General features: G+C 41.6%; 1 protein-coding gene and 1 long non-coding RNA gene across 3 annotated transcripts; both read left to right on the top strand.

Annotated features, from left to right (window-relative positions):
• The first annotated feature begins 319 nt into the window (after positions 1 to 319).
• LOC117845617 (uncharacterized) lies at positions 320 to 2267 on the top strand. Its single transcript, XR_004638097.2, has 2 exons — positions 320 to 672; positions 1933 to 2267. It is a non-coding gene; the product is annotated as an uncharacterized lncRNA (long non-coding RNA).
• A 3631-nt stretch (positions 2268 to 5898) lies between these two features.
• On the top strand, positions 5899 to 26160 carry LOC117844726 (uncharacterized). Of its 2 annotated transcripts, XM_034725498.2 has the most exons (21): positions 5899 to 6379; positions 7371 to 7521; positions 8941 to 9245; positions 9374 to 9455; positions 9891 to 10206; positions 11045 to 11103; positions 11537 to 11626; positions 12634 to 12725; positions 12806 to 12904; positions 12989 to 13066; positions 17124 to 17208; positions 18428 to 18486; positions 18570 to 18639; positions 20278 to 20369; positions 20990 to 21052; positions 21123 to 21189; positions 22289 to 22486; positions 22562 to 22681; positions 25075 to 25227; positions 25565 to 25661; positions 25760 to 26160. In XM_034725498.2, exons 1-20 carry the CDS (start codon positions 5976 to 5978, stop codon positions 25649 to 25651), a joined length of 2670 nt encoding a protein of 889 aa, XP_034581389.1. In that variant the 5' UTR covers positions 5899 to 5975; the 3' UTR covers positions 25652 to 25661; positions 25760 to 26160. The 2 variants fall into 2 exon arrangements, with proteins under 2 accessions (XP_034581389.1, XP_072148222.1); XM_072292121.1 differs by lacking the exon at positions 5899 to 6379 and having other exon boundaries at positions 7381 to 7521; positions 8957 to 9245.
• The last annotated feature ends 665 nt before the right edge of the window (positions 26161 to 26825 follow it).

The following is a 26825-nucleotide window of genomic DNA, read 5'->3' as shown; positions in this document are numbered from 1 at the left end:
TATAAAAGGGTGACTAAAAAATAATTAAACACTTATACAATTTGTAACAATAAATAAATGACTAAATAAATAACAATTTGTAATAATAAATAAAAAGAATTAAACACTTATAATAAGAATGACATACATGTAACATGGCATGTTGTACAATTTACAATTAATAAGCTTTTCCAACAATTTCTATGGTAATTCATATGCTGTAGAAATAAAAAAAATAAATTGACAACAAAAATAGAATGAAACACTACTAGAAAATTATAACAAAAATAGAATGAAACACTTATACATAATTGAGTATAAAAATATTTACAGTGATTTGCACATTTTTATAATTGATTGACATCGTAAATTTCTCGGTAATTTCTAAGTATTTCAATTCATTTGCTAGACGAGAAATACTAGAAATAAGGCTGCACATATCCAGATCCAGGACTCCTTCCATTCCATGGCCACCTCTTCTCGTCACCGTCGCTTGATTCCTGCTGGTATACCAGTGCTTTCGTGAGGTGGAGTTCTATCCCAATATCCATTTGGACTCCATGGCATCTGTGATGCGGCGGCGGCAGCAGCAGACTCCATGGCATCAGTGACGATGGCGATGACAGCAGCGGCCACCTACATACATGACCTCAACAGTGGCGGCGATGAAGAGTTTGTGCTTTCAATTTCCAGGTACTAATCTGCCTTTACGAAAAAATATACTGTTTGATGTGCTACGTGAACCCTCTACTTTTGGATCTATCGCTTTTGCCTCCTGTTTCCCTGGAAATTGAATGCTTGCTTGGTTTTCCCCTTAGTGGAAATTGAATGCTTGCTTGGTTTTCCCCTTAGCAAGAGGAAATAGTGCATGAGAGAATCACCGCCACAATCATTAGATTAATTTTCGTTGGACTTGCAAGAGTCCATAATGAATCTTTGACCCACCGTAAGATTAGAGAGAGCTACCTGGAGCTTCAGTTTTACAAATTCATTCATGCCAATGCCCCGGGCCCTTACTTTGGCAATTTCATTTGTTTTTCTTGTCAACCAGAACTATTAATTTTGCCTCCTGTATACTGAATCTAGAATCAATTAATTAGTTTTGTTAGTTATGCTGAAGTTATTTGGATTTCTGGCTATTTCAAAATGAAATTGACAAGTCCATTTTCTAGGTAGCTAGACTCCGTTTTCTAGTTTTAGTGGTCATTGGTACTTCCATGTTGTGTTTTAGTGTGTTGAACACTTAGATTGGCTTGGTTTGGGGTCTTTGTTTACGATGCTATTTGTGTTGTGCATTTCGACTTGCTCATGGTGCCTAAGTTCATACAAAGAGTAACTTGGAGATAGTCTGATTTCTATACAGAATTTCATGGATATGGCTGATAAGGTGGCAACCATAGGATAATCCTCGGATACTCTTGCTGATATCCCTAAGATGAACATAGGCTATGTGGCCATCACAAGTCACATGTCAAAGGCTAATCCTCTGTTGGTTCATGAACATAGCCTCTGTTGGTATTGTAGAGTCCTTGGAGAAGGCTATTCCTTTTAGCCACTGTTGGCATATCATGATTGAAGCACAAACTTTGCTTGTTCATTTAGTGTGTACGATCTTTACATTGAGGAGCATTTACTCGTATTTGTGAATTCATCTATAATATGGTCTCGATATAATTAACTTGTGATGGATATTCCACTCTTGCTTTGTGTGCCGTAATCTTTTGCTGCTGATTTGCCTGAATTATTTCACATGGTGTGCTTGTGCTTTTCATATTGCGATAGTTCATCTAGTTGTGACAGGTTTGGTTAGGCACTTCTTGTAGACCCATACGATTAAATAGTTATCTAGGATATTCTTATCTGTCACTAACCTGTGGAGTATCCTGTATATAGCAGCTAGTCTCACAATTTTCTTTTTTTTTTTTTTGCGGGCATCCTTTGTGTTACTTACAGAGTGCTTGGTGGAAGCAATGCATGTCTGAGAAAAGTGAAGCGATCATATTTCTGCTGTCTCAACATTGCAGTTGACTGCAAATGAACTTGTTACACCAGTCCTCTCGATGCTCTGCATCCGTGTTCTTTTTATGTATAGCAATTCTGTAAATCGTAGTCCTTATCAATGTTTTGGCCAGACAACTTGTGAGTGTAAGACGTCATTTATTTTATCTATACGTTACTTTGTATGTATAGCTAAGTTTGAGAAATCTGTCAGCTGTATGCTTTTGATAGCCGTTGTAACTCATAATAACTACATCTTTTTCTAAAAAAATATGTACGAATGGTGCCAAGTATCGTCTACATTATGTAACCGTGCAGGGCTTGTGATGATCTGCGTGTTGCCAGATTTTTTTTCCCGTTTTTTCGAGTATTTTTTTTTATCTAGGGATTTCTCCCCCTTGTCTTCCAAATAGCTGCAGGGAATAAATCTCAGGTGGGGACTCCTCTCCCGTGGAATTGAGTCTGCCATGAAAATCCCCCTTGGGGTTCCCTTCCCCTGGTTTTCTCTCCCTTCGTTGCCAAACTAGGCCTAAAAGGTATACTTAACCCCCTGTTTTTGGTCAAAATACGCCTTTTGGCATAATTGGCTGATTTACATCCCGGTTTTGCTAACTAGATTGACACGTCGGCCGCCTATATGGCAAATAAGTTTATATCCAGAACATCCCTCCCCTGCAAAAGCGCTAATCCAACCCCGTCTCCAACTTTCTTTGAGCCTGGTTTAGTTGCCAAAGTTTGGAGGTGACGAATTACTGTTACAGCACTGTAGCACACTATAGCGTTTCGTTTGTATTTGTGAATTATTGTCCAAACATTGACTAATTAGGCTCAAAAGATTCGTCTCGCAAAGTACAACAAAACTGTGCAATTAGTTTTTAATTTCGTCTACATTTACTACTCCATGCATGTACCGCAAGTTTGATGTGATGGGGAATCTTATTTTTACATAGTGCTAAAGTTGGGAGTTGGGGGTGAACTAAACAAGGGCTCGCTGCTGTGCGGCGCACGGGCTACAGGGCCTCGATGCGGCACCTGACGCTGTGCCGCCACCGCCGCCTGCTGCGCGGCGCACAGGCATCACGGCCTCGGCTCAGCACCTGGCCGTACCTCGGTGTGGAGTGAGGGAAGATGAGATGTAGGCCCCGTTCACATGCTTATTTTTAGCACCCGTCACATCGAATGTTTAGATACTAATTAGAAGTATTAAACGTAGACTATTTACAAAACCCATTATACAAATGGGGGCTAAACGGCGAGACGAATCTATTAAGCCTAATTAGTCCATCATTAGCAAATGTGTTGCTATATGGGTTTTGTAAATAGTCTAATGATGAACTAATTAGGCTTAATAGATTCGTCTCGCCGTTTAGCCTCCACTTATGTAATGGGTTTTGTAAATAGTCTACGTTTAATACTCCTAATTAGTATCTAAACATTCGATGTGACACGTGCTAAAAATAAGCAAAGAGAATCAAACGCCCCCAAGATGTGTTGGATTGAGGCTAATTCAGTTGGATGACCATAAGGTCTGCTCAATTTCTGCACCCCATGCTTGCTATGTTTTCGATGAAATTTTCCTTTAGCAAATAGATGGCTCAGACAAAAAAAATTTATACAATCTGAGATTGAATTGGCTTGTAATTGGGCAGCTTGGAGTGCATACACAATGATACAAGAGAGCTACGCTCCGGAAGATTCTCCTTGGGGCATTGCCAAAGTCGCCACAGCTGTAATCGACGAAGCAATGTACTGCTACAATATCTGAATGTCGAGATGCCTAGTCTGTGCCCTTCTAGCTCCTGGACAGTTGTGATTTTGTTATTGAAGCCATTAGCTTTCAGTGCAAAAGATAGATTAATTTGGTGATGAACGTGGAGTAAACTGAAAAATGAAAGAGTAAAATGCATGAGTGGTACCTAAACTTGTGCGACCGTATCATCTATGTCTCGAAACTTCTAAAATGCATAATAAAATCCTCAAACTTACTAATTGTCCCATATAGGTCAAATCTCTATAACTTCCATTAATATGCCTACATGGCATGCTCACTACGTGGTGACGTGGACATGTAGATCCTAATGTCAGGTTTACCACGCTTCTCTATCCACTCTCTCTGTCTCCTTGTCCACGAGTCCACCTGTGGTCCTCTCCCTGGCGATGGGGAAGACCAGCATGAGCTGGACCTCGACCCGTGCGGCCAGAGTTGGAACGCGCCCTCGCCCGCATCCTCGGCTACGCCCTGCCGGCGTGCCCATCGCCCACCCCCTCTTCGTACCGCGGCAAGCTCATCATCGCTATGGACCGCGACATCGCGTCGCAGGCTCGCAGCGTGCACAGCATTGCCAATGCTAGCCCACCAGCGGCCGTCGGAGGAGCAATGGGCAACGGCGGATCCCCTCCTCCGCCGGAGTTGCTCGGAGCCGCCATCGCCTCTGCTGCTCTGCTTGGAGCCGCCGTCCCCACTCCTGCCACGCCGCTCGGTGCCACCCCCACCCCCTCTGCTACATGCTGCAGCCACTCAGCCATGGTCGCTTAGCAGTCAGCACCCACGTGCTCTATACCCAACAGTTGATTGGATTGGATTAGCATGCGGAGCAGAGAGTTGCGGTAGTAGATTTGGTGCTTGCCTTGCCTGCGTCATAAATTGAAGCATAAAGCATGCAGGTGATGCCTAGCGCGAGCTGGTGGCGGTGGCGGCCAACACGGCTGCGCCCTGCGCGAGCGAACAAGGCCAAGGATGCGGGCGGACGGCGGCGGCGGTTGGTGGTCATGCCTTGCTCCAGCGGACAGGGGCCCAAGGTTGCAGCCAACGCGAGCGGACGACGGCAGCCTGGCGCTGCGGCGCATGTGGCGACGAAGGGAAGATGGCGTCGTGGCAGGTTGACGAGCGGGCCCCACGTGTGGATCATGTCATCACGGAGTCAGCATGTCATAGGTGCTGTATGAGATAATTAGCAAGTTTGGAAACTTCAATCCGCGTTTTAGAAGTTTGGAAATCTAGATGACACGCTCGCATAAGTTTAAAGACTGATCATGCATTTTACTCAAGATGAAAAGGATCCGGTGCTTGCTTCACTTTGCCTGTACCCAGAATAGAGTGCTAGTACTGGAGGCCACGTGATCCAGAAGCATAGAAGAATCGTGTCCTTGTGTAGTTTTCTTTGTAATGAAGCAACGTTGAAATAAGTATATGAATACATTTTTGCAACTTTGACTACTAAATGCTGAAAATAATTTTCAATGCTTGTTTGGCAGTGACCCCTGGCTCCGCCCCTGCATGCAGGGGAGTACGGTAGATAAATAAAACACACCTTGTAGTCATCCGCCTCAGTTCAACACGTTTGACTTCTCATCCATCGCGAGGTAGGGCGAGGCAGAGCTCGTGCGCTGCGCAGCGAGCAACGCCCGTGCAGGATCAGGAGGTGCAGGGCCTCGTGCACAAGGCACTGGCAGCAGGTTGCAGTGGCGCAGGCCTACGTACGCACGGGCTGCTGCCGCTGCCGCAAGCACAAGCACTGGCGGCGAAGCCAGGCACGAGCGAGAAACCAGAAAGAGACGGGGAGGGAGACATGTGAAGGGGGTTTTCTGTTAAAAACCAGCTAAATTAGCAAATCCAGTTTCCAATCTGTGTTAAAGGTGTATTTTGACCGGGTTTAGCAAAAACAAGGGTTTAAATAGACTTTTTAATAGATTAGGGGATTATATGAACCTAACCTATACGATAGCAATTTGGACTTTTTTTCTTGTATTAATTATCACTCCATTGCTTGGTAGGGTGCTCAACTGCTCATCAGTACTCAGAAGATAGGATACGCTTTTCCAGTTTTCAGAGCGAGTGAAAGGGAAAAAAAAGGGCCCGGAACCTGCTGCGGCCATTCTGGGCTTCTAGCTGAACGGCGTGCAAATCGCACCTCATAAACCACCTGGTCCACGTCTTCTCAGCTCCTGTCTCTTCACACTCCGCGCTAAAACCCTAAACCTCGCCGCCGGCGAACGCCATGGCGGCCCCCACCCGGCGCTCCGGCTTCCTCCGCGAGGCCGAGCTCCGCCTCCTCCGCTGCACCCTCCCCCCCCCGCCCTCGAACCCGCCCCCAGCAGCTTCCCCTCCCCCTGCGCACCCGCTCGGCGCCACCGCGGCCTCAGCGCTCGCCGCCGTCGAGGCCGGCGACTACGAGGCAGCTCTGGCAGCCGTCGCGCCGCACCTTCTCCCGGCCTCCGCCTCCTCTGGGCCTCCCGGCTCCGCCGCGGAGTTCTACGCCGACCTGGCCGCTGCCGCCGGGGCGTTCCTGCGCGGGGATGGGGATGGGGGAGCGAAGGGAGAGGGGTTCGAGTGCAGGTGCGCGGTTGTGCTCTCCACCGCGGTGGCCGCGCTGCTCGCGTTCACGCAACTGAACTTGACTGGGTGAGTTATTTTCTTGGGTTTTGTCCCCGTTTGTTTTTTGTATGTATGAATATAGATTTATAGAGAAATCAGCTCACTATGTTCGGTTAGTTTGGCAAACAACTTGTGGAAGAAATGTAATTTTTTTAAGTATTCCTGGGATATTTGATCAACGGCAGCTTGCATTCTAGATAGTGGAAACAATTTTAAGCATTGGTTCCAACATAATGTTATGGGCGATTTCCATTTAGCCTCTGGACTTAATCTGCTGTAAATTTGATTGCATGTTTTAGAGTCACTTTAAAATTTGCTGATTTTAGAGTTCTAAAATTTTGTAAAATAAAATAATGTTGCAGTCTGCCAATTAAGACATTGAAGTTATTTGTCCTGTTCCTGAATTTTGACATAGGAAACAAAAAATGGAAATTGTGTTTTGCCATTCACAATTGTTGTCATACTCCTTGTACATGTCAGGAAGATGAGTGTACTTGGAAGGGAGCTATGGGTGAGGGAATGTGATGTAGTTAGATAAATCTTGTGGGGACTGTTTGTGGCTTCTTGCCTGAGAAGCCTGCTTACAGGAAAGATTGCTAGAGGGTGTCATGGAATCATAAATAGATGCATGCAACAGAGTTTGGTGTTCAAATGTGCCCTAGTGTCCCGTTTACACGAATATCTGCAGGTTCATGGTCTAACAATACTGTTTGAGCTGTAATTGACCATTTCAGCTTGTGAGAGTTATTTTTTTAAAAAATTGTATGCATACCATACAAAAACAATATATAAAGAAAAAAGGATTAGCTAGTGTTTCAATAGAATGATAAGTACATTGTATTTTGTCTGATTTCACATCTAGTTGTTAATACACGCTTTTGTTTATTACGAATGATATGTTTCTATCAAAGCTGTAAATTGCAATCTGATTTACCTTTTCATGTTAATGTAAACCTGTTGGATTTTTTGGAGATATAGTTTTCTTGATATATATTTGCTTTTCATAAATTGTCTTTAGGCCTCCAAGGGAGTTTCCCACTTTTCCTTTCTGGACTTCATCTTTAGATGAAGGATGGTATAGTAATCTTGGAGACATATGGGATTCCTGGGCTTCTGATAAATTAGCTTCTTTTGGTTCTCATGTTCATGGGAAATTTTCACACGTGCAGGTATGTACGTTGAGGTTGGCTCATTTATTTTTTCTATTTATGTCTTGGAATTTGATATATTGGGTTAGTGTGATATTCTTCTGAAAGTTTAGTTGAATTCATGCACACCTCCCCTAGGGATGAAAACAATCGGAAACAAAATTACATTTTCGGAAACGAAGCTCGGTCAATCGGGAATTTACCATATTTTCTAAATCAGCTATTATACGAGAAATGCAATGTAGAGGTGAAAGCGATTAGAAATACAAGTTTTGTGTTTCGGTAGAATTGGAAACGGTCGGAAGCTCATTTTCCCGGAAACGAAGCTCAGTCGGTCGAGAATTTCCATCACCATTTTTGCCCCTAACCTCCCCTATGATCTTTTCATAAACAGTTTAACAGTTGATCTACGCTTTGAAATAACATATCATTTGATGAAAGACATGGATGGTGGGTTTCCGAGCCTTGAGAAATGGAAGAATTATATTAGTTGATCATTATGTTGGTGGCATATAGCATTTTTTATGGAAATATGGTATATCATCCAAGTAGACTAAGGGTTATGCAGCTCTATGCTAGACTGTAGCCTGATGAGTCCAAGTTTGAAAATATTCTTACATGACTCCCCGAGGTGTAGAATGTGAGGTTGACGATAGCAAACTGTTTTGAAGATACGGGACATCTATTCCGCATATTGACATCTATTTTTCTTAGATATTTCTTTATGAATAAACGCAGTTCATGGCACCTGCAACAATAAATGCCTCCACCAAATGTAAGCAATTTGAGAGTCCTGGATATGGAAAGGCGGTCATCCTAAATGCTTTACGTTACTAAAGTAATACTACTACCTCAGTTTCACAATATTTGTCCGCTCTGCATACCTAGGAGGCACACAAACTATGTAAATTTCTACCAAATTTTGTGACTCTTTGTTGTATTTTATCCAAAAAGCACAAATCTGATTCGATTAATTAAACTTTACTTAATTTTGATGCCTTCTAGGTATGCTCTTTGGACAAACATTGTGAGACGGAGGGAGTAACATTGCAGAAATTGTAATTACATCATACAGTACTTCATTTTACATTTTTGACATATTTATGGACACAGGCCCTTAGCTTTGCACCCATACTCCCATAGTACTCTTTTTTTTTTTGTCTAATCTTACAATCGGCTGTAGTTCTGTCTGAGTCGAGTCAATTTTATGATTAAAAGCTTTCGTCTGCATTGAGCCTTTCTGTAATATGTACCCTAGATGGTAACAAAGTGGCTGATTTTGTTTTTTTTTTGCATTACCACAATCAGCAATGGACACAAAAGCTGTGTTGATTCTATACCTAAGCCTGCACATCTGCTCGTGTGGTCTTTAAAGTGGAGACATGTCTTCCCTTGTTTTGTATTTACAGTGTTTGAAGTTTCTATCTTATTCTTTTGCAGTTTATTGTCTTTGCAGAGCTTTTGTTAACCAGCCTATGGAGTTTCTCTGATTGCTGGAGTGTGTCATGGTGGTTGTTTAGAATATCAATGTTCCAGCAGAACATTTTAGATGAGTTGTCGTCGTCTTTGTATGATCAAGTTCAAGTGTACAAGAACAAGATGCTGGGTCATTTTGGTGAACTGGAAAAGGTTTCTACCTACTGGGATCCCCTATTGTGTGATGGAGAAGGCTCTTATTTTGTTTCAGCTTCTTTCTTAGAGGCTGGAATCGCGGAATACAAATATGGTCGTGTTGATGCTTCAAGGTCTCTCTCTCTCTCTCTCTCTCTCTCAGGGCTGTAATATTCTCTCTCGAAGAGATTTTCTTTGCTTTCTTTCATAAGAAAACAAGGTCTTGATACTGTCTTATGATCTTGTTTGGATATATGTGTAGGTTGCATCTGGACAGCGCACAAGAAGCATGTGGCTTACACCTCTCCCTTACAGGGATTCTTGGCTTTCGAACAATACATCAGGTGGATTGTGCTGCGCTTTGCGATCCTTTTTCTTGTGTTCTGTATACCATCTGCTCTGAGTTTGGTTGATAGCTACATCAACTTTGTTTTTCAAAACACACTAAAAGAAAGAATTTGTACTTTCTCCTGTTCACTGAGTTCAAGCTTACCATTCACACATGCTTAGAAGGCTCCAAATTTGACAAATAGTTAATTGCGTAGATAATTCAATGGCATGCTGCAAACCTATTTTTCAGCATTGAAGTATAGTAGAGAAGGGACATATTGAAATAATTGTGACATTTGTTTCCTCAAATGGATTACATAGTTAAAATAACAACCCTTAAGAAAGTGGACTTGCATGGCAATATGGCGAGAGTAAAATAGCATTTAATCTTTCGATTGTACATAGAGATAACCGCCATTCTCGAAAAATAAACGAGACATCTCTTGTAGGTGGATGCAAAGTCTCAAATGGTGCTTGTTGCGAAGACCAATAAATCAGGATCTGATGAAGGACAAGCTACAGAAGTCACATTAGCTCAGAATGACAATGCAGCTTTAAAAAATGCAAGGGGTTCTGTTCCTGTTGAAAGCGATGAGTTCTGTGACATACTAAGGACACCCAGACTGGTGCATGATGGGAGTAATTCTGCCAGTGCAAATACAACAGGTCCCAGTGCAAATATATCACTATCGGCTATCCAGCAGGCTGCTGTACTTGCACAATGCTTGCACGTGAGCCGAAGGAGTCGAAGCGATGAAATGTCTGGTATGCCTGTGTTTTCATTCCTTGTGGACACTTATGAAATAGTCTTTCAATTTTAAGCATTCAAATAAATTTATTTGGGTACTATATTTTTGTTTGCAAATCGGCCTCTAGGCGACAAAGATAGCTTTATTTGGTATACTATCTAAACTATTTCAAATGTTATTTGTAAAGGCATTGTGTAACATGCTCGCTGTCTGGTTAAGTTGTTTTCACATATATGCATGGGGAATAAGATAGCTCCTTTAGTAATGCAATTTAGTTTGTTCTGATCATGCTAAGGCAATGAAAATTCTGAATGAGAAGTGACAGCCTTCTATGATTTTTTTTTTGTTTTGTGTGGAGGCATTGAAGCATCCTAATGGAAAAGGTTAATTTAGTAGATGGCATTGAAAATCAATATTTGTCAGAGTTTGGCATGTTATTTCAGTTTTTATTTGTACGCATACAATTTCTTTTTGAACTATTAGGCCAATACTGTACTTCCTCAGTCTAAACTGTAAAAATACAATGTGTATCTTATCTTAGCACATGAAGCAAGAATGCATTGAAGATGACTGGAGTACCATAATTAGTCACTTTAAGTACAATATTGGATGCATGCATGTGAAGATGCAAAATGTTAGATTAGTGTTTGTTATGGGTGTATAGGAGACAACACATTAAAACCATTCAAAATATAAAACTTGTGTTTTGGACAGAGGAAGCAATTTTTGATATTCCTGCAGTAGTTTTTTTTTCCATGTTATGTGTTGAACTGGATTTTGGTATATATTTCCCAAATGATTATTTATCAATCATGTACTTTTTATTCATATGTAAGTTCTTTGGTTTTACACAGGGTGGGAGATGGCACCATACATAGAGTCAATCGATTCTCAGGGCGAATCTTACTTTGTGGTATTGTCCTGATTGTGCTATATTATTCTGGTGGAAACATTTGTGCCACCATTTCTTGTGCTAGCACAGCACAACAATAATGATTTGACTGTTTGAGGCTCGTTCTCTTTCTTTTTAACATAGTGCCAGCCTTTAATCTGGTTTAGCTACACTTCCCTTGGTTGGATGTTCAACTGTTTCTGGATTATTACTAGTGGTCAAGTCTGTGCTACCCTTCAATGTCTAATCTGATGTACTTTTCTGATGTTTAACTCACAACCTATACGTGGGATGTCTTTGCACATTTTAGTTCTGTGCTGGAGATTTTGCTCTCTGCTCAAACCATATCTGGATATTTCAATATTGTTTACTCAACTTAAGTTTTTCATGCATGCATGAAGGTATATCAAGGATAGCTTGTTAAATGTAAGTACTTTTTTTTTCCCTATTTCAGGTCAGGAGCTTATGTGATATACTGCGTATTAGATGGGAGTCAACCCGCAGTCGAACAAAGCAGAGGGCACTGCTAATGATGGAGAATTTGGTTAGTGCTAAACTCATTTATGACATTAATTCTGTTCAAAGGTTCAAATAATCATGATGCATATATATGGGTTTTCATCCAGATTTCCAGATTTCATGTAGACATTATCTTTTTCATTATGGTTACAGTTTGTCTTATTTATTTTTTCTTATTTATCACTTGAATATCTGCAGCTTATCAGCTCTTTGGTATTTATCAATGTCATTGTTCCATTTTCTTCAACTTTGTTGTTTGGATGGCTAATTCTTTGTTCTCATATCCTGAAATAGTTTTTGGGTATAGTATTTCGATTGCTGCCATGGTTCATTGATTCCATAACATTGAACTACTGGGTGGGTTATTACTTGCACTTGTTTCAAGATTAACTATCTCTTGATTCAGGCTACCTTGGATCCATCGTTCAGTAGCTTTTCTAGTTCCTAAGTCGCCTAACCATGATGCTCTAAACTTACAATTACATTCTTCATCTAAAATGATTACAATTTCATGGCAGCACCATGCCTGTTGAAAAATTTAAATGAAGTAAATTTCAATTTTTAACGAATATTTGTCCCTCCATTCCCATCTCCCCTTTAGTTCTCTTTTGGTCAGTTCTTATAAACCCAGGTTGATAATTGACCTGGTCTTTCGCGGTTCAGTTTCTCACCGGTCTGATTGCTGGCTACCATATTGGTTGAGACTTACATAGTTAAATAGACTATGTTTCCCCTCCAAAGTTGACTAATCAATGTCTAGTTGGTTATGACTTACCAAGGGCTCAAAGTGCCTTGTTAGCTGCTGCTGTAGATATGTCTTAGGTTCTCTTAATGTGCGTATATTTTTTTGCATGGAGAGGCTGATGGCTCAATTGCGAGAATGGTCAACCAAACCTGACAGGCCTAGGCAACTGGCCTTTCCCCAGTCTATTGCCAGTTATTTATATTAAACACTTCATTTTAGGTTTGATTGAGAAGTGTTGATTTGCAATATATGTTGCTACTAATATGCAGATTTGATGTATTCTTTAGGTTGAAGATGTTGGAAAAGAATTCCCTGTGACCGCACAGAGAGTTAAAATGGTTTTTGGGGTTCATATGCCAACTCTACCTGCATTGAGGAAGTATGCAGCAATATTCATAAGCTTCTTTGTTCTTCCTTTTGGGAACACTGATTTGACTTGGGAGTTGTTTTACTACTCAGAGAATACGGTGAACTTTTGATCAGTTGCGGTATAGTTGGAGAAGCGCTGGATATCTTTAAAGATCTTGAATTGTGGGATAATTTAATATATTGCTATAGGTATGCATTTGAACTTGAAATAGATGCGCCATACGTTTGGTTGAATCTTTGCTATACGAACACTTAAGTTTTGTTCTTCGGCAGATTATTAGGTAAAGTGGCTGATGCAGTTAGTCTGATAAATGCTCGACTCTCTGTTACACCAAATGACCCAAGGTTATGGTAAGTATCTTGGGGACTATTTTTCTCTTTTCAGTAAAATGTTACAGATTCTCTGCCATCTTCTTAAGCAATTTTCTGTTACTTAAGAAAGGATGTCACATTTGCTACACTTGGATTCTTCCACTGCAGAACAAATTCAAATCTATATTGTAGCAACTTCGGTATATGTTTCTGAATTTTATTTACTTTGCTACCATCTGCCACTTAACCTACAAATTGGAAGTGGGAAGCAGGTAGAAACATGAAAACGTTGATGGATAGGAAAAGTTGAGGAACTCTCTGAAGCTAAATGGCATTCATTTAATGGTCACACTATTATTTTCATTGAGAGCACTAGACAATTGATAAAATATGTAAAGAGTGATGTCCTGATACCGCCCAAAAGATTGTGCTCCACAATCTCTCTGAAAAGGCAATTAAATCTTAAATGGATTTTCAGTTTCTTTTTACCTTTTTAGCGATTATCCTATCTTGTACTAGGAACTGCTATTCTAATGGAGATGAAACCCAAGAGAAATCCGTTGGGGCGTAACCCTCTTAGCGACACGCCATATCGGAACCCGGGTACGGTGTTAAATAGGCAAGGGCCGGGTCGTCTCCCCCTTGTTGACGCGCCGTGTCGCGATCTGGGCATGGTGTCAAGTGAGCAAGGATTGGGTCGTTATTTCCTTAGTGGCGCGCTACATCGGCGCTCGGGTGTAGTGAAAAATGAGCAAGGGTCTTCACATCTCTCTCGACGGGTGCGAAGGGCAAGGAAGCTAGTTGAACCAACTAGGATTCGTGTAGGTAGTTGGAATGTAGGGTCTTACAGGTAAGCTAAGAGAGTTAGTTGATGTAGCGACTAGGAGGCGTGTAAATATCTTGTGCGTTCACGAGACTAAATGGAAGGGCCAAAAGGCGAAGGAGGTGGACAATACCTGTTTCAAGCTTTGGTACACAGGGGCAGCTGCAAATAGATATGGAGTGGGAGTTTTGATTGACAAGAGTCTCAAGGATGGAGTGGTGGACGTGAGAAGGCAAGGGGATAGGATTATCCTAGTTAGGCTTGTCGTTGGTGATATAGTCTTGAACGTAATTAGTGTGTATGCCCCCAAGTAGGCCATGATGAGAGTGCTAAGAGGCTTTTCTGGGAAGATTTAGATAGCCTGGTTAGAACTGTACCTTCTAGCGAGAAGCTTTTCATAGGAGATCTTAATGGGCATGTATGTACAACAAGTGTAGGCTTCGAGGCGGTTCATGGAGTTTTTGGGTATGGTAGTAGGAATCAGAGAGGGAGAGGAAGTCTTGGACTTTGCAGTAGCTTTTGACTTGATGATAGCCAACACTTTCTTTAGGAAGAGACAGTCCCATTTAGTGACTTTTAGTAGTGGCCAATACTATAGCCAGATTGACTTTATCCTCACAAGAAGAGAGGATAAATGGGCATGCTTGGATTGCAAGGTGATACCAGGGGAATGTGTTGTTTCTCAACATAAGCTTGTGGTGGCGGACTTTTGTTTTCAGATGTGCGCACGCAGGGATAAACAAGCCAAGATTGCAAGAACAAAGTGGTGGAAACTGAAAGAGGAGACGTCAGAGGTCTTCAAGGAAAGGGTAATCAAAGAGGGCCCTTGGAAGGAAGGAGAGGACGCAAACAACATGTGGGAGAAGATGGCAAATTGCATTCGGAAGGTGGCCTCGGAGGTGCTTGGAGTGACCAAGGGGGGTAGAGTTGTAGATAAAGATACTTGGTGGTGGAATGAGGATGTCCAAAGGACTATTAAGGAGAAGAAAGAGTGCTATAGGCGCTTGTTCCATGACAGGAGTGTGGACAGCATAGAGAAGTACAAGGAGGCAAAGAAGATCGCAAAGCGAGCTGTAAGTGTGGCAAAGGGTAGGGCGTATGAGGGTCTTTATCAACGATTAGGTACGAAGGAAGGAGAGAAGGGTATCTATAGGATGGCTAAGGTTCGTGAGAGAAAGACGAGGGACTTCAACCAAGTTAAGTGCATTAAGGATGAAATGGAGAACATCTTGGTAAAGGAGAATGAGATCAAACATAAATGGCAAGAGTATTTTGACAAATTGTTCAATGGTGAGAATGAGAAAAACCTTGCAGTTGGATGACTCTTTTGATGACACCAATAGGCACTTTGTGTGGAAGATCCAAGAATCTGAGGTCAGAGAGGCGTTGAAAAGGATGAAAAGTGGTAAGGCGATGGGCTCGGATGGTATCCCAATTAAGGTGTGGAGATGCCTCGGGGATATAGCCATAGTATGGCTAACCAAGTTGTACAACCATATTTTTCAGTCGAACAAGATGCCGGAAGAGTAGAGAAGTATACTGGTATCAATATATAAGAATAAGGGAGATATTCTAAGTTGTACTAATTACCGAGGAATTAAGTTGATGAGCCATACTATGAAGCTATGGGAGAGAGTTATCAAGCATCCTTTGAGAAGGATAACACGGGTCTCTATGAACCAATTTGGTTCCATGCCTGGAAGGTCAACCATGGAAGCTATTTTCTTAATAAGACAAGTTATGGAGCGGTATAGGGAGAAGAAGGACCTACACATGGTTTTCATTGACTTGGAGAAGGCATATGACAAAATACCAAGGAATGTTATGTGGTGGGCTTTGGACAAACATAAAGTCCCAACGAAGTATGTTGGACTTACTAAGGACATGTACAATAATGTTGTAACTAGAGTCCGAACAAGTGATGGCAACACATATGACTTTCCGATTAGAATAGGACTGCATCAAGGGTCTGCTTTGAGCCCTTATCTATTTGCCTTAGTGATGGATGAGGTAACAAGGGACATTCAAGGGGATATCCCTTGGTGAATGCTCTTCGCAGATGATGTAGTGCTAGTTGATGAAAGTCGAGCAGGAGTAAATAGGAAACTGAAGTTGTGGCGGGAGACCTTAGAGTCAAAAGGTTTTAGACTCAGCAGAACTAAAACTGAATATATGAGATGTGACTTTGGCACTACTACACATGAGGGAGATGTCAGTTTGGAAAGTCAAGTAGTGCCCAGAAAGGATACATTTCGATATTTGGGATCAATGCTACATCGAGATGGGATGTTGTTGAGGATGTTAGTCATACAATCAAAGCGGGGTAGATGAAGTGGCGCCAAGCATCAGGAATTTTATATGACAAGAGGGTACCATTGAAGCTAAAAGGTAAGTTTTATAGGATGGCGATTAGACCTGCAATGCTGTATGGTGCAGGATGTTGGCTTACAAAAAGACGACATGTCCATCAGATAAGTGTTGCGGAAATGCGTATGCTGCGTTGGATTTGTGGTCATACGAGAAAGGATCAAGTTCGGAATGAGGATATACGTGGTAGGTTAGGGGTAGCACCAATTGAAGAAAAACTTATCCAACACTGGCTGAGATGGTTTGGACATGTCCAACGAAGGCCTCCGGAGGCACCGGTGGGTAGTGGAACCCTAAGGCGTGATAGTAATGCGAGGAGAGGTAGATGAAGACCAAAATTGACATGGGAAGAGGCAATAAAAGGAAATTTTAAGGGATGGAATATACCCAAAGATTTAGCCTTGGATAGGAGTGCATGGAAAACAGCTATTCATGTGCTTGAACCCTGATTTGTGGCTCTTGTTGGGTTTGAACTCTAGCCTACCCCAATTTGCTTGGGACTAAAAGGCTATGTTGTTGCTGTACTAAGAACTGCTATACATTGAGGACAATATCGTAATGTTTATGCCGACGTGATATATATTAGATAGAACAGCTAAAAATTCTTGAGATTGTCAAAACAAATACAAACAAGGGATTCCTGAGAACTATGTGATTCTCCTATGTAGTATTAAGAACTGCTATACATTGAGGACAATATCATCACTATGCGGACGTGATACATGTTAGATAGACCACTGAAAAAATTCTTGAGATTGTCAAAACAAATACAATGAAGAGATTCCTGAGAACTATGTGATTTACTAAGTTCTCTCATTTATTTGTGTGGAATAACCATGTTCTGCCTAATTTTTGTTGTTTTATTTCTTTTCATTTTGTTATCTGATGAGAGACTTTCTCATTTAGGTGTTCACTTGGTGATGTTACAAATAATGATGATCATTATAAAAAGGCATTGGAAGTGTCAAATAATAAATCTGCCCGAGCTATGGTAAAGTTACCATTCAATTCTTTTCAGTTTCCTTGATCATCTTGTTTGTGGTGGATCATGTATATATGAATTGGACTAGGGCGTGGTACGCCATGTCAGTGGGATAGCACATTCAGCTAGCACCAAAAAGTTTCAGAGCACAGGTTGAGAGATTTTCCGACATGTTCTTATTTGAGCATTACTAAGAGCCTTAGCTAGAAGTGAGTTCAGATCCATAAGAGCCGCGAGAGAAGCTTAAGCCTCTCTGTGATTACCATGAATATGATAAAGTGGAGTAACCAGAAAATGAAGTGCAGTTATAAAGCGGCTTGATAAGTGATAGGTGGGATTTTGTAACCAGAAAACATCTATCTGCTTTGAGGTCCTATTATCTAACCTACCATGGTTTTTGAGACATCGCTTAGTCGTCGCCTAGGTGTCCAGGCGTGCCCCCAACCCACAGGACGTCAAAAGGTCCTAGTTAAGCCACGTCGCCTAGGCATCCAGGCGTGTCCCCAACACCTTGCGACACCCAGGAGTCCAGGCGTGCCCCCAACACCACAATGCCTCAAAAACCATGAAACCTACATATTCAATTTAGGTGCTATGAGCGCCTCAACCTTGTTTTGTGACTGTCCTTTGAGGAATATATCAGAATTGTTGATCATATGATCCCAGGCTCACAAAACTTCTAGTTTTTCGAGAGTTTGGAATGTGCATCTCAAGCTTCAGGGAGTCCTGAAGTGAATAAAGAAACTAAATTTATTTTTCATAGCAGTTTCATCCAAGATTCGTATCTGAAACTATAAAGATTCCTAGTCTCTAAATAAAGTTAGCAAATTATAAAGTTCCAATCATGTTTTCGAAAAAATATACAAGTTTATACCTTACATACTGAGCCAGGATACCAGAGCACTGCGCATGTGTCAACTGCGGTTCCTCATGCTGTGCAATCCGACACACTTGCTCAGCACATGTTATCCCTGTTGCCTGTAGCAGCCTGCTAGCTTGTTCTAGTGTTTATATTGGCTCATATTGGAGAATGAGACAGTTTTTCTTGTGTTGAAACCTATATAAAGTATGCTTTAACTCTGAACATGGGGTGGTGAGTGACATTGGAATAAGGAGATGAGTGGGCAATTCAACATCGTTGCTTTCCCATGTTGCTTGGGCAATCAATGACATCCATTTGTGTAGTTTCTTAATGGGAGTTGTTCTTACAATCTACTTTTTCATGTAGCGTTCTCTGGCTCGCAGTGCGTACAACAGGAATGACTTCAATACATCCAAAATCCTATGGTACAGACTTTCTTAAGCAAAACTGTTTATGGTTGTCTATCCTCAATAACTTGCAAAATCTCTTGTATTTGAATTTTGAACAGGGAATCTGCATTGTCATTAAACTCTTTGGTTCCAGATGGCTGGTTTGCGTATGGTACAGCTGCATGGAAGGTAATTTTGCAGAATTTAAATTCTTTTTGAGAAAGTATCTATGCACATTTTTTGTTCTGCACATGTAATTGTGGTGTAATTGTGACGTTTCTTTAGACAGGAGATTTTTCACATTTACTTATTTGAATAAAACTGCCCTATTGTCTGATTCACTTTTGGGAGGATGGGCAACCAGTGTTTCTGGGACATGGGTGAGGGAGTCGGAATCCAACACGGCTGCAGGTGTCCCTCACGGCAAATTCAGAAATTTAGGATTTGGGGATTCATCAATATATGTTTTAGAAATTTATAAATATCATTTTTTGCTCTTCAGTTATTTAGTCTAAGCTTAGGCCTACAACACAAACTAGAAGGCCACGAACCCATTAAGTGTTTTTCCAAAGGAAAAGGCCTGTGACTACAGCAGAAGCTGCAGACTAGCTACAGTTTGTGCATAACCCTAAAAAATGCTTCTCTCGCTACACGCCTATCTTTTTCTTCTGCTGCGTTTTTTCTCCTCTCCTGGCTTGTGTGCACGAGCTTCCTCTCTCCATCCATACCAAGATTCTTTCACAAAAGTACCGAATGAGAGTCCGGTAGTGTTGGGTGCGAGTTGACACTGTGATACGTGTCGACATTGCAGAAATTTTTTGGACACAGATGCCCATGTAACATTGTGGGCCACTACTTATTCACAACTTATTTTGCATTTCTGTTCATGTAAAACTACAAGTCAAGACCTACCATTGATGTTAAGTCAGGAACCTGTACCGGTTCTTGTATCTCTGTATGGTTTTCCCATTATGGCTCTAGGCTCAAAAGAATATGCTTTCAACTAATTATCATATCCATAAGCAGAAAATCTCAAGTGGTTTCAGTGTTTAAAATATCGTCCTAGGCAGCCACCTAGGTGCTAGGTGGTGGCTAGCCGCTGTGATTATGGGTTGTGTAGTGAGGTCAGATGACCACATGGGTGAAGTCAAGGTGACCTTAGATGCACTTAATCTCACCATTTGCCACCGATCCCTTTTCGTGTGCCATTGAATGCTCTTACCCACCTCCATTTTATATCCTTTCTTTTCCACACCCCTTCTCATCCTCCTTCCTCTTCTCCCTATCGTCCCTTTGTATTTTCAAAAGTGCCTAGCAGTTTTTTGAACACTGGATTTTGAAAGCCACCAAGGTGACAAATAGAACCTGATTTACCATATACATCACTCTAGCGGCATTAATTTGTGCAGTTCCATCATCCAATGGTTAGAGAGCAGTTGTGTAGTAGTTTTCCTGCTTGGCTTCCTGTTTCCATTTCCCTGTGGATGATAGTGCTTTTGAATATTTCTGAATGCATGGACTGTCAGTGGGCACTGACATGTCAACATAAGTTCAAAGAAAATTATATGGGAACATGTTTGCATGAGCTGAATTGCTCCATTGGCTATTGCATTATAACCTGAATGTGGATCCAACTATTATGTTGAGTCTTGGCATGGCAATACTGTGTTAGTTAAATTTTTATTGTGGCAACATGATTTCGCCTTTACATTCCCACTTGATTTTATCGCCATATCAGGAATGTTATTGTCACTGTGACTGCATTTCGCATAGCTCCTTGGCACATATGTTGTCAAACAGATTTACTGTTTTGATGTGTTCATACAGGATAAGGATCTTGACAAAGCTGTGGATGCGTTTAGTCGTGCTGTACAGATAGATCCTGAGAATGGAGAAGCATGGAACAACATAGCCTGCCTGTATGCTCACCTTCAATGTTCCTTATCTTGTATTAGGATCTAGGAGATGGTTGACCTGATTTACTATGTCATTAGCATTTATGTTTGACTAGGTATCATGTACTCCCATTTACAATGTGATGACATTTTTGCCTCAGATATGTGTTTCCCCATCTGCACTGTTGATATTTTCTCTTTTGTTTCATCTTGGACTCTTTTACCTTATCAATTCAAGGTGCTCTGTAGAATATATTGGTTCTTCATTTCTCTCTATGGTATTCTGCTGTTGTTCATCATGGTCTATCTTTCAAAAATATTTCGTGAAGGCTTGTGTTTCAGTCTCATCTTGTGCTCAGTGGTTGTTAGTACTTGCCAGTTTCTTGGTTCATTATGTTTTTAGAGCAATTGTTGATGTTCCAATGCAAAAGAGAAGCCAAATGTATTTACATGGTATATAATTGATCATGTACCAAGTACATATGATTAAAATTTTTATGTAAAATGTAATGGTCAGGTGTGATTGCCTTGCTCTATAGGGTGGGATAGCTAACTGTATCTGTAGTAATTAAGATTTACTAATGATGTTTGTTTGTGATACCATTTTTTCCCTGTACCAGACTCTAATATAGTTAATTGTATAGGCACATGATTAGGGGAAAAAGTCAAGCAGCAGTTCAAGCATTCAGGGAAGCTGTAAAGTTCAAGTATGTTCCACCTTCTGTCCATAAAGCTTTTGCTGAAAGAAATTCTTGATTAACAATATATTATTTATAGGAGGAATAGCTGGGAAATTTGGGAAAATTACAGTAAAGTTGCTTTGGACACAGGAAATGTTCGACTGGTATGTATGTCTTTTGAGAACTTGGCTAGACATTTTCTGCTTTCTTCCCCTCCTCAAATATAAAGGAGAGTTGTGTATCATTTAATTAAAGAAGAAAATAGTTACCTTACACCAGACACACAACAAGCAGAACAAACTCGTGTCCAAGGAGGCACTACTGAATTAACCCATAACTAACAGCTTGAGCTCATTAGCTCTGGCTATACATGATATGGTTTGACTAGGGATAGATCGAATAGCAGGAACCTCTCCCTCTGGAGGCTCTTGCTGCTTCTTTTAGGTCCTTTCTTAGCTTACAATGGAGATGGTATGCTCTTTATATAGAGCCTATCATATGTGCTAACGGGTTAATGCGGCTAAAAGTTGGATATGTGTGTCTAACAAACTAACCAGTAACCATGCGTCCAAGCCAACTAACACGTAGATAATAATGCATGCAACTAACTTGTTCCTGGATGTGAGCTTCTGTTTGCTGGCTGCTGCACTGCTTCTGCTGTGCGCCGCCCTGCTACTGTTGTGGTGCCGTTGCCCCAAGACCAAGGCCGATGCCCTTAATAGTAAGCCACAGAGCAGGATGTGCTATCGACCTTAGAACCACACTAATATTGGGTGACTCCATTGAACACACAACCATTGCGATGTTTCGAAACCTCCCAAGCAAGAAGGATTATGAGAGAGTTGGGGCCCTTTTGTGCTGCTTGTTGACCGTCTTCAGTGCACAGTACCAAGGCACCAACTAGAAAATACAGCAGTTTCAGTCATTGTAGTCTATCTTTCTGAAGGAAACCATGCTTGCCGAGTGAAAACACATCAGATCAAAAGATGCTGAATGGTTTCACTGATCACAGAAAGGGCAAGTCGCTGGGACGTTTTCTGCTTTCATAGGACATATTGTTATCTGTGGTTTCTCTCTATTTCACTACGCAGTTATTTAAGAATTGGTGTTGTAGTGTTGCATAATCATATGGAGTAGATGAGGTGTCCTAAAAAATCTTAGGGGTAAATGTACCTCTTTTGAATATCAAGTCTTCTATGTCAGCTAAAGTGATTTTTATTTGTGCAAGATGAATCTTCAAATAATGCTAAGTTTCTTCTGCAGACACTTGAAGCTTCAAAAACTGTGTTAAATTTATCCTCAAACAAACGCTTCAACGTTGATATATTGGACAAGGTGATGGCACTGCTTGAAGAACAACCTCCACACTTTGTTGATTCTCACGAAGCATCAGACGGCGCAAATAAAGAGACAAGACAATCCAATCAATTGTTAGATATTATTGGTGATATCCTTCAGCAGGTTACTAACCTCTCTGGACATTTCGTCTTATATTTGTATACCAGATTGCGGTTTATATCTTGGTTGTGCTTGCAGATTGTGCGAAGTGGAGGCAGCAATGCGGACGCATGGGGTTTGTATGCGAGATGGCACAAGACCAAGGGTAACCTGTTGGCATGTTCTGAAGCTTTGCTAAAACAAGTTCGATCTCTTCAGGTACATATACTGTTGTCTTGCTGAATGCTATAATACCATTCAATAAAAGGAAAGGTGTGTTGTATTTATTGAATGGTGAGGCAGCCCATATGTCCCTTTTGTGTGTTTATTGAGTGGGTAGGGCCGTAGGGGAATACATTATCAGGCTTCAAAATTTTTGTTTATATGCAAAATACAACCGGAAATTGACGCTGGTGGATTTTTTTTCCGAGACGAGGCCTTGCTCCATAATGGAAATGCCCGTTTGTTGTACATTCTGGTGGATTAGTTCTAGAATTTTATTGAGCTTGTGTTCTGTGAAGGCTTCCATTCTGGAGCAAACATAAATTCCTGTACTATCTACTGTTCATAGCCTGTCCTCACACTAGTGTAAATATAGAAATCCTGCCATTCTTGATCAAAATATCCTAATGCAGGAACAGACTCAAAATGATACAATCTTGTTGAAATGTGTGTTAAAAATTCCTAAAATTCACAGATGTAGTACATGCTTTTCTATGTATGAATGCAACTTTTTAAGGTAAAATGCACTTAGTATATTAGAAAGGCGCACTTGTATGACGCATGATGCTGTATGTTAGGGGCATGGGCTCTGATGACACTAGGTTCCATTTTTCGTTGTAGATGCGTTCACTTACGATCTTTTGAGGATCTGTGTCAGGGGCGTAGTTGGGTTGGTGGTGAGGTGAGGAGGTGGAGAATGGCGGAGGTGGCATGTGCAGCAGGGTTCGGTGGTGGTGCTAGAGTGCTAGACAGGTAGAGTAGAGAGGCAGTGGCAGCAGTGGGAGGCAAGGAACAGGATAATGAGATTGAGCCTCCTTTTTATGCTTAATCCCGAAGGGTACATCGCCTCTCATTAATCATTATATGGAGAGACCACCAGCTTAGCTCCCATGTCCTAAGCATGTTTTTTTTTGGGAGGGGGGGGGGATGGAGTTGTATAATTGTGGTCCTTCTTTCCCAACTCAAACCTAACATCCCTAAACAAATCACCATGCAGCTGCACCCTGCTATGTTGCCCCACCCTAGGGGCTAGGGCGCTGGTGGCAAGGCGGCAGCCGCCTAGCCTTAGCCTTAGTAGCTGCCAACCTCTGGGCTGGCCCAGCATCCCCTGGAGCACGGAATGTGACCTGCTTGGCCAGTGCTGCTGTGTCATCCTCATTCCTCAACATGCATTTTGTCGAACGCCTCATGTGCAGAAGCTTCTGACCTTGCCACTGTGGTGATCAATTCCACATCCTGCCTGTATGTTGCCCTGCTTCGCCCACTTTGTCCGCAGTGAATTCCACTGCTTCATCCATTGATAATGACTGGCTTCATCCGCCTCCATCCTTGCCCTCAGATGATCCATCCCATCCCTCAGCTGCCTCAACAAGAGATCTGCTGGGACCCTTGCCATAGCCACCACAAAAAATCGGTTCCATTGGCAACACAGCAAAGGAAATCACCAGGGGAAAAAAATCAAACTGATTAGCACCAAGGATCACAAGGAAGAATGAAAACCTAGGCTGAGGAACCACTTGCTCTGATAACCAACTGTCATGAGTGACTCATGACCCCGTGCCCAACGATGGTGAGAACCGGGATGTGAGGAAGATAACAAGCTCTCGCAGGATAAATTCTCCAGTGGCCACCGGCGAGATTGCCGTGATGTGAGATGGAATCGCTGCCGCCGCTGAGGACTAACAAGCAAGGGGATAGTATAAGTTTCTATTTGATGTCTTCGTTGCTTTGTTCTGGCTAATGCCTCCATTCACAGTCTTACATATGGGATCTGCTGTGAATGGACCATGTCCAAAGGTGTTACACAGCCCAGCTTGCCCATGGTGGCTGGACCCATCATCAATCTAGTTTTTAAAGCTAAGAGCTAATTCCTCCTTTTGGCATCACAAAAGGAAAGAATAATGGTGTCTCCTGAGCCCTGACTCCCTGAGTATTCTTAATGTCCTTATCAGCCTCCTCTATGTCTACTCCATCTTTTTGACACACTACAGGATGATGAAATAATTTGGCTTCGATAATTTCCATTTGTGTATAATGATATATATGCTCTATGAACAAATAGTGTAGAATTTTCTTTCAGCATTGCTCAAGTGCACTACCAACTGTTCACAATTCAAGCACCACTGCACCGAATTCTTCATTATTATCTTGGCAATGCCTCAGCATCCCGGGCAACCTTTTCCAGGTCAACTACCTTGTCTGTAGAGAGGTGGAGTGGGTAGGGTGTAAAGAAGAGGGAGGGTTGTGAATATGGCATTATTCAATATACAAGCAATCTAGCAGTTATTCATTTTAATTACTTAATGCAATTAGTTTATGCTTGCAACAGCTTAAGTGTTAATAACTATTTCCCTGTCAGTATTTTATAAACTATACCATTGCCCTTGCAGGGTTCAGGACTTTGGCATGATGAAAAGAAGTTCACAAAATATGCTCAAGCTTCTCTGCAGCTTTGCAAGGTGTACATGGAAATTTCTTCCTCATCTGGAAGCCGACGGGAGTTATTAACAGCCGAGATGCACCTTAAAAGCACCTTGAAACAGGTATTCAAATTTCGCTTGCATTGTTCCACTTTCTGTAACAAAACTCATCGATATAATCTAGAGCTCACCCTGAATTTAGTTGAAAAATTCCTTTAAAGAATATGTTGGATGCTAGAATAATGAAAGAAAATCCATACCATCTCTGTTTGGTTTACCAGTGACCATCTTTGTGTCATTTGTTGATTATATTTCCTTCCTTACCTCTATAGTTGAGAAATTATGAAAGTGATAATATACTATTTGAAATTCTAGGAATAATCTTATCTTTGACATCTGCAACCTCTATGTTTTATGTCCCTTAAAACTCATCTGTAGAAAATTTTTCTTCTCTTTGTAGGCAGTGGATTTCTCAGACACCGAGGAGTACAAAGCTCTTGATAACTGTCTTGAGGAAATAAAAAATCTGATTGCTGCTACAGCCTAGGCTTATCCAGGTGAGTTTGAAGAACTATTTATGCTTACAAATTACATGGGCAGAATTCGCTACTATTGGTTGTCTCATACTGGGGTCTGTGTGGCTTCTTCCATCCAGGTTTTTGGATACTTGATATGATAAGGGAATACCAAATTTCTATTTGGGCTTCCCTACAGCAGATCTCGCTGGTGAACCAAGGTCACGCTGTCAGATCCGACCTTCCCATCTCATGAAATTTTCTAAAAAATTTAGCTGGCAATCTTTAATTAAGCTAGGGTAAGAAAATTTTGCTTTCAACATCAAGAGTATGGCAACACAGGGACCCAGTGTAATAGGAAGCTGTCATTGATTCTTCGCCTTTCAAAATCTTTTTTGTTGTTATGGAAGTGTATCGTGTTGTAATCGTTGTAGCTTATGTTCTTGCAAAAGCTGCGGACCTGCAATTTTGGAGTAGCAGTTCTGTACCAATGTAGCTTGTGTATTTCTTATTTACTAATGCCCTTCTATGTTATCGTTTCCTCGTTGGCTCGTGTTTGGTTTAATCTCAAGCCTACCTCAACTTACTTGGGCTTAAAACGCTAGTTACTGATTTGGACTTTCTTCACTTCTGATGTCATGCCCTGGAACCATTATTGCGGCAAATGAAGTCCTGTCATCCTGTGAATTCCGTCCCCTCTGTTGATGCACAAATTGTTACGGGAGATAACAAATGGAGTCGAGGAGAATCCTGTGCGGCACAATCAAACAAAATACACTACGAAGATAACAAACCTCTGCGCGCCAAATTGTTATGGGTATTCCTGTTGTTGCTTGCTGCCGCTAGCAGAGCAGAGGTAGCTTGCTGCTTGGTTCCTGGGCGAGCTACCTCGCCTCGCCCGCGCAGGCATCGAGCAACTTGCCACCTTGAGCGGGCGGAAGGAGAGAGGAATATTTGCCAGGCCTCGAGATGATCTTGTGGTCTGGCCTAACCATCCGAAGTTCCGAGCGCCCCGACGCACAAACCAAACATGCCGTCCTTCTCAAACTACCGTTTCGTCCAGCGCCAACAAAAACCATCCAGGTCCTGACTATCTTAATTGTTCGTCCTGACTCCTGACTATCTTAATTGTTCACCAAGCGGCAACAGATACTTTTAACGTATGGCCTCCATAACTGTTTACCTCTCGTCATTCAGAGTTTGCAC

This window comes from Setaria viridis, chromosome 2 (assembly GCF_005286985.2).
Source record: "Setaria viridis chromosome 2, Setaria_viridis_v4.0, whole genome shotgun sequence".
In the NCBI taxonomy this organism is placed as follows: domain Eukaryota; kingdom Viridiplantae; phylum Streptophyta; class Magnoliopsida; order Poales; family Poaceae; genus Setaria; species Setaria viridis.
The sequence above is the reverse complement of the archived record's forward strand: the minus strand, read 5'-3'. Positions and strand labels throughout refer to the sequence as shown.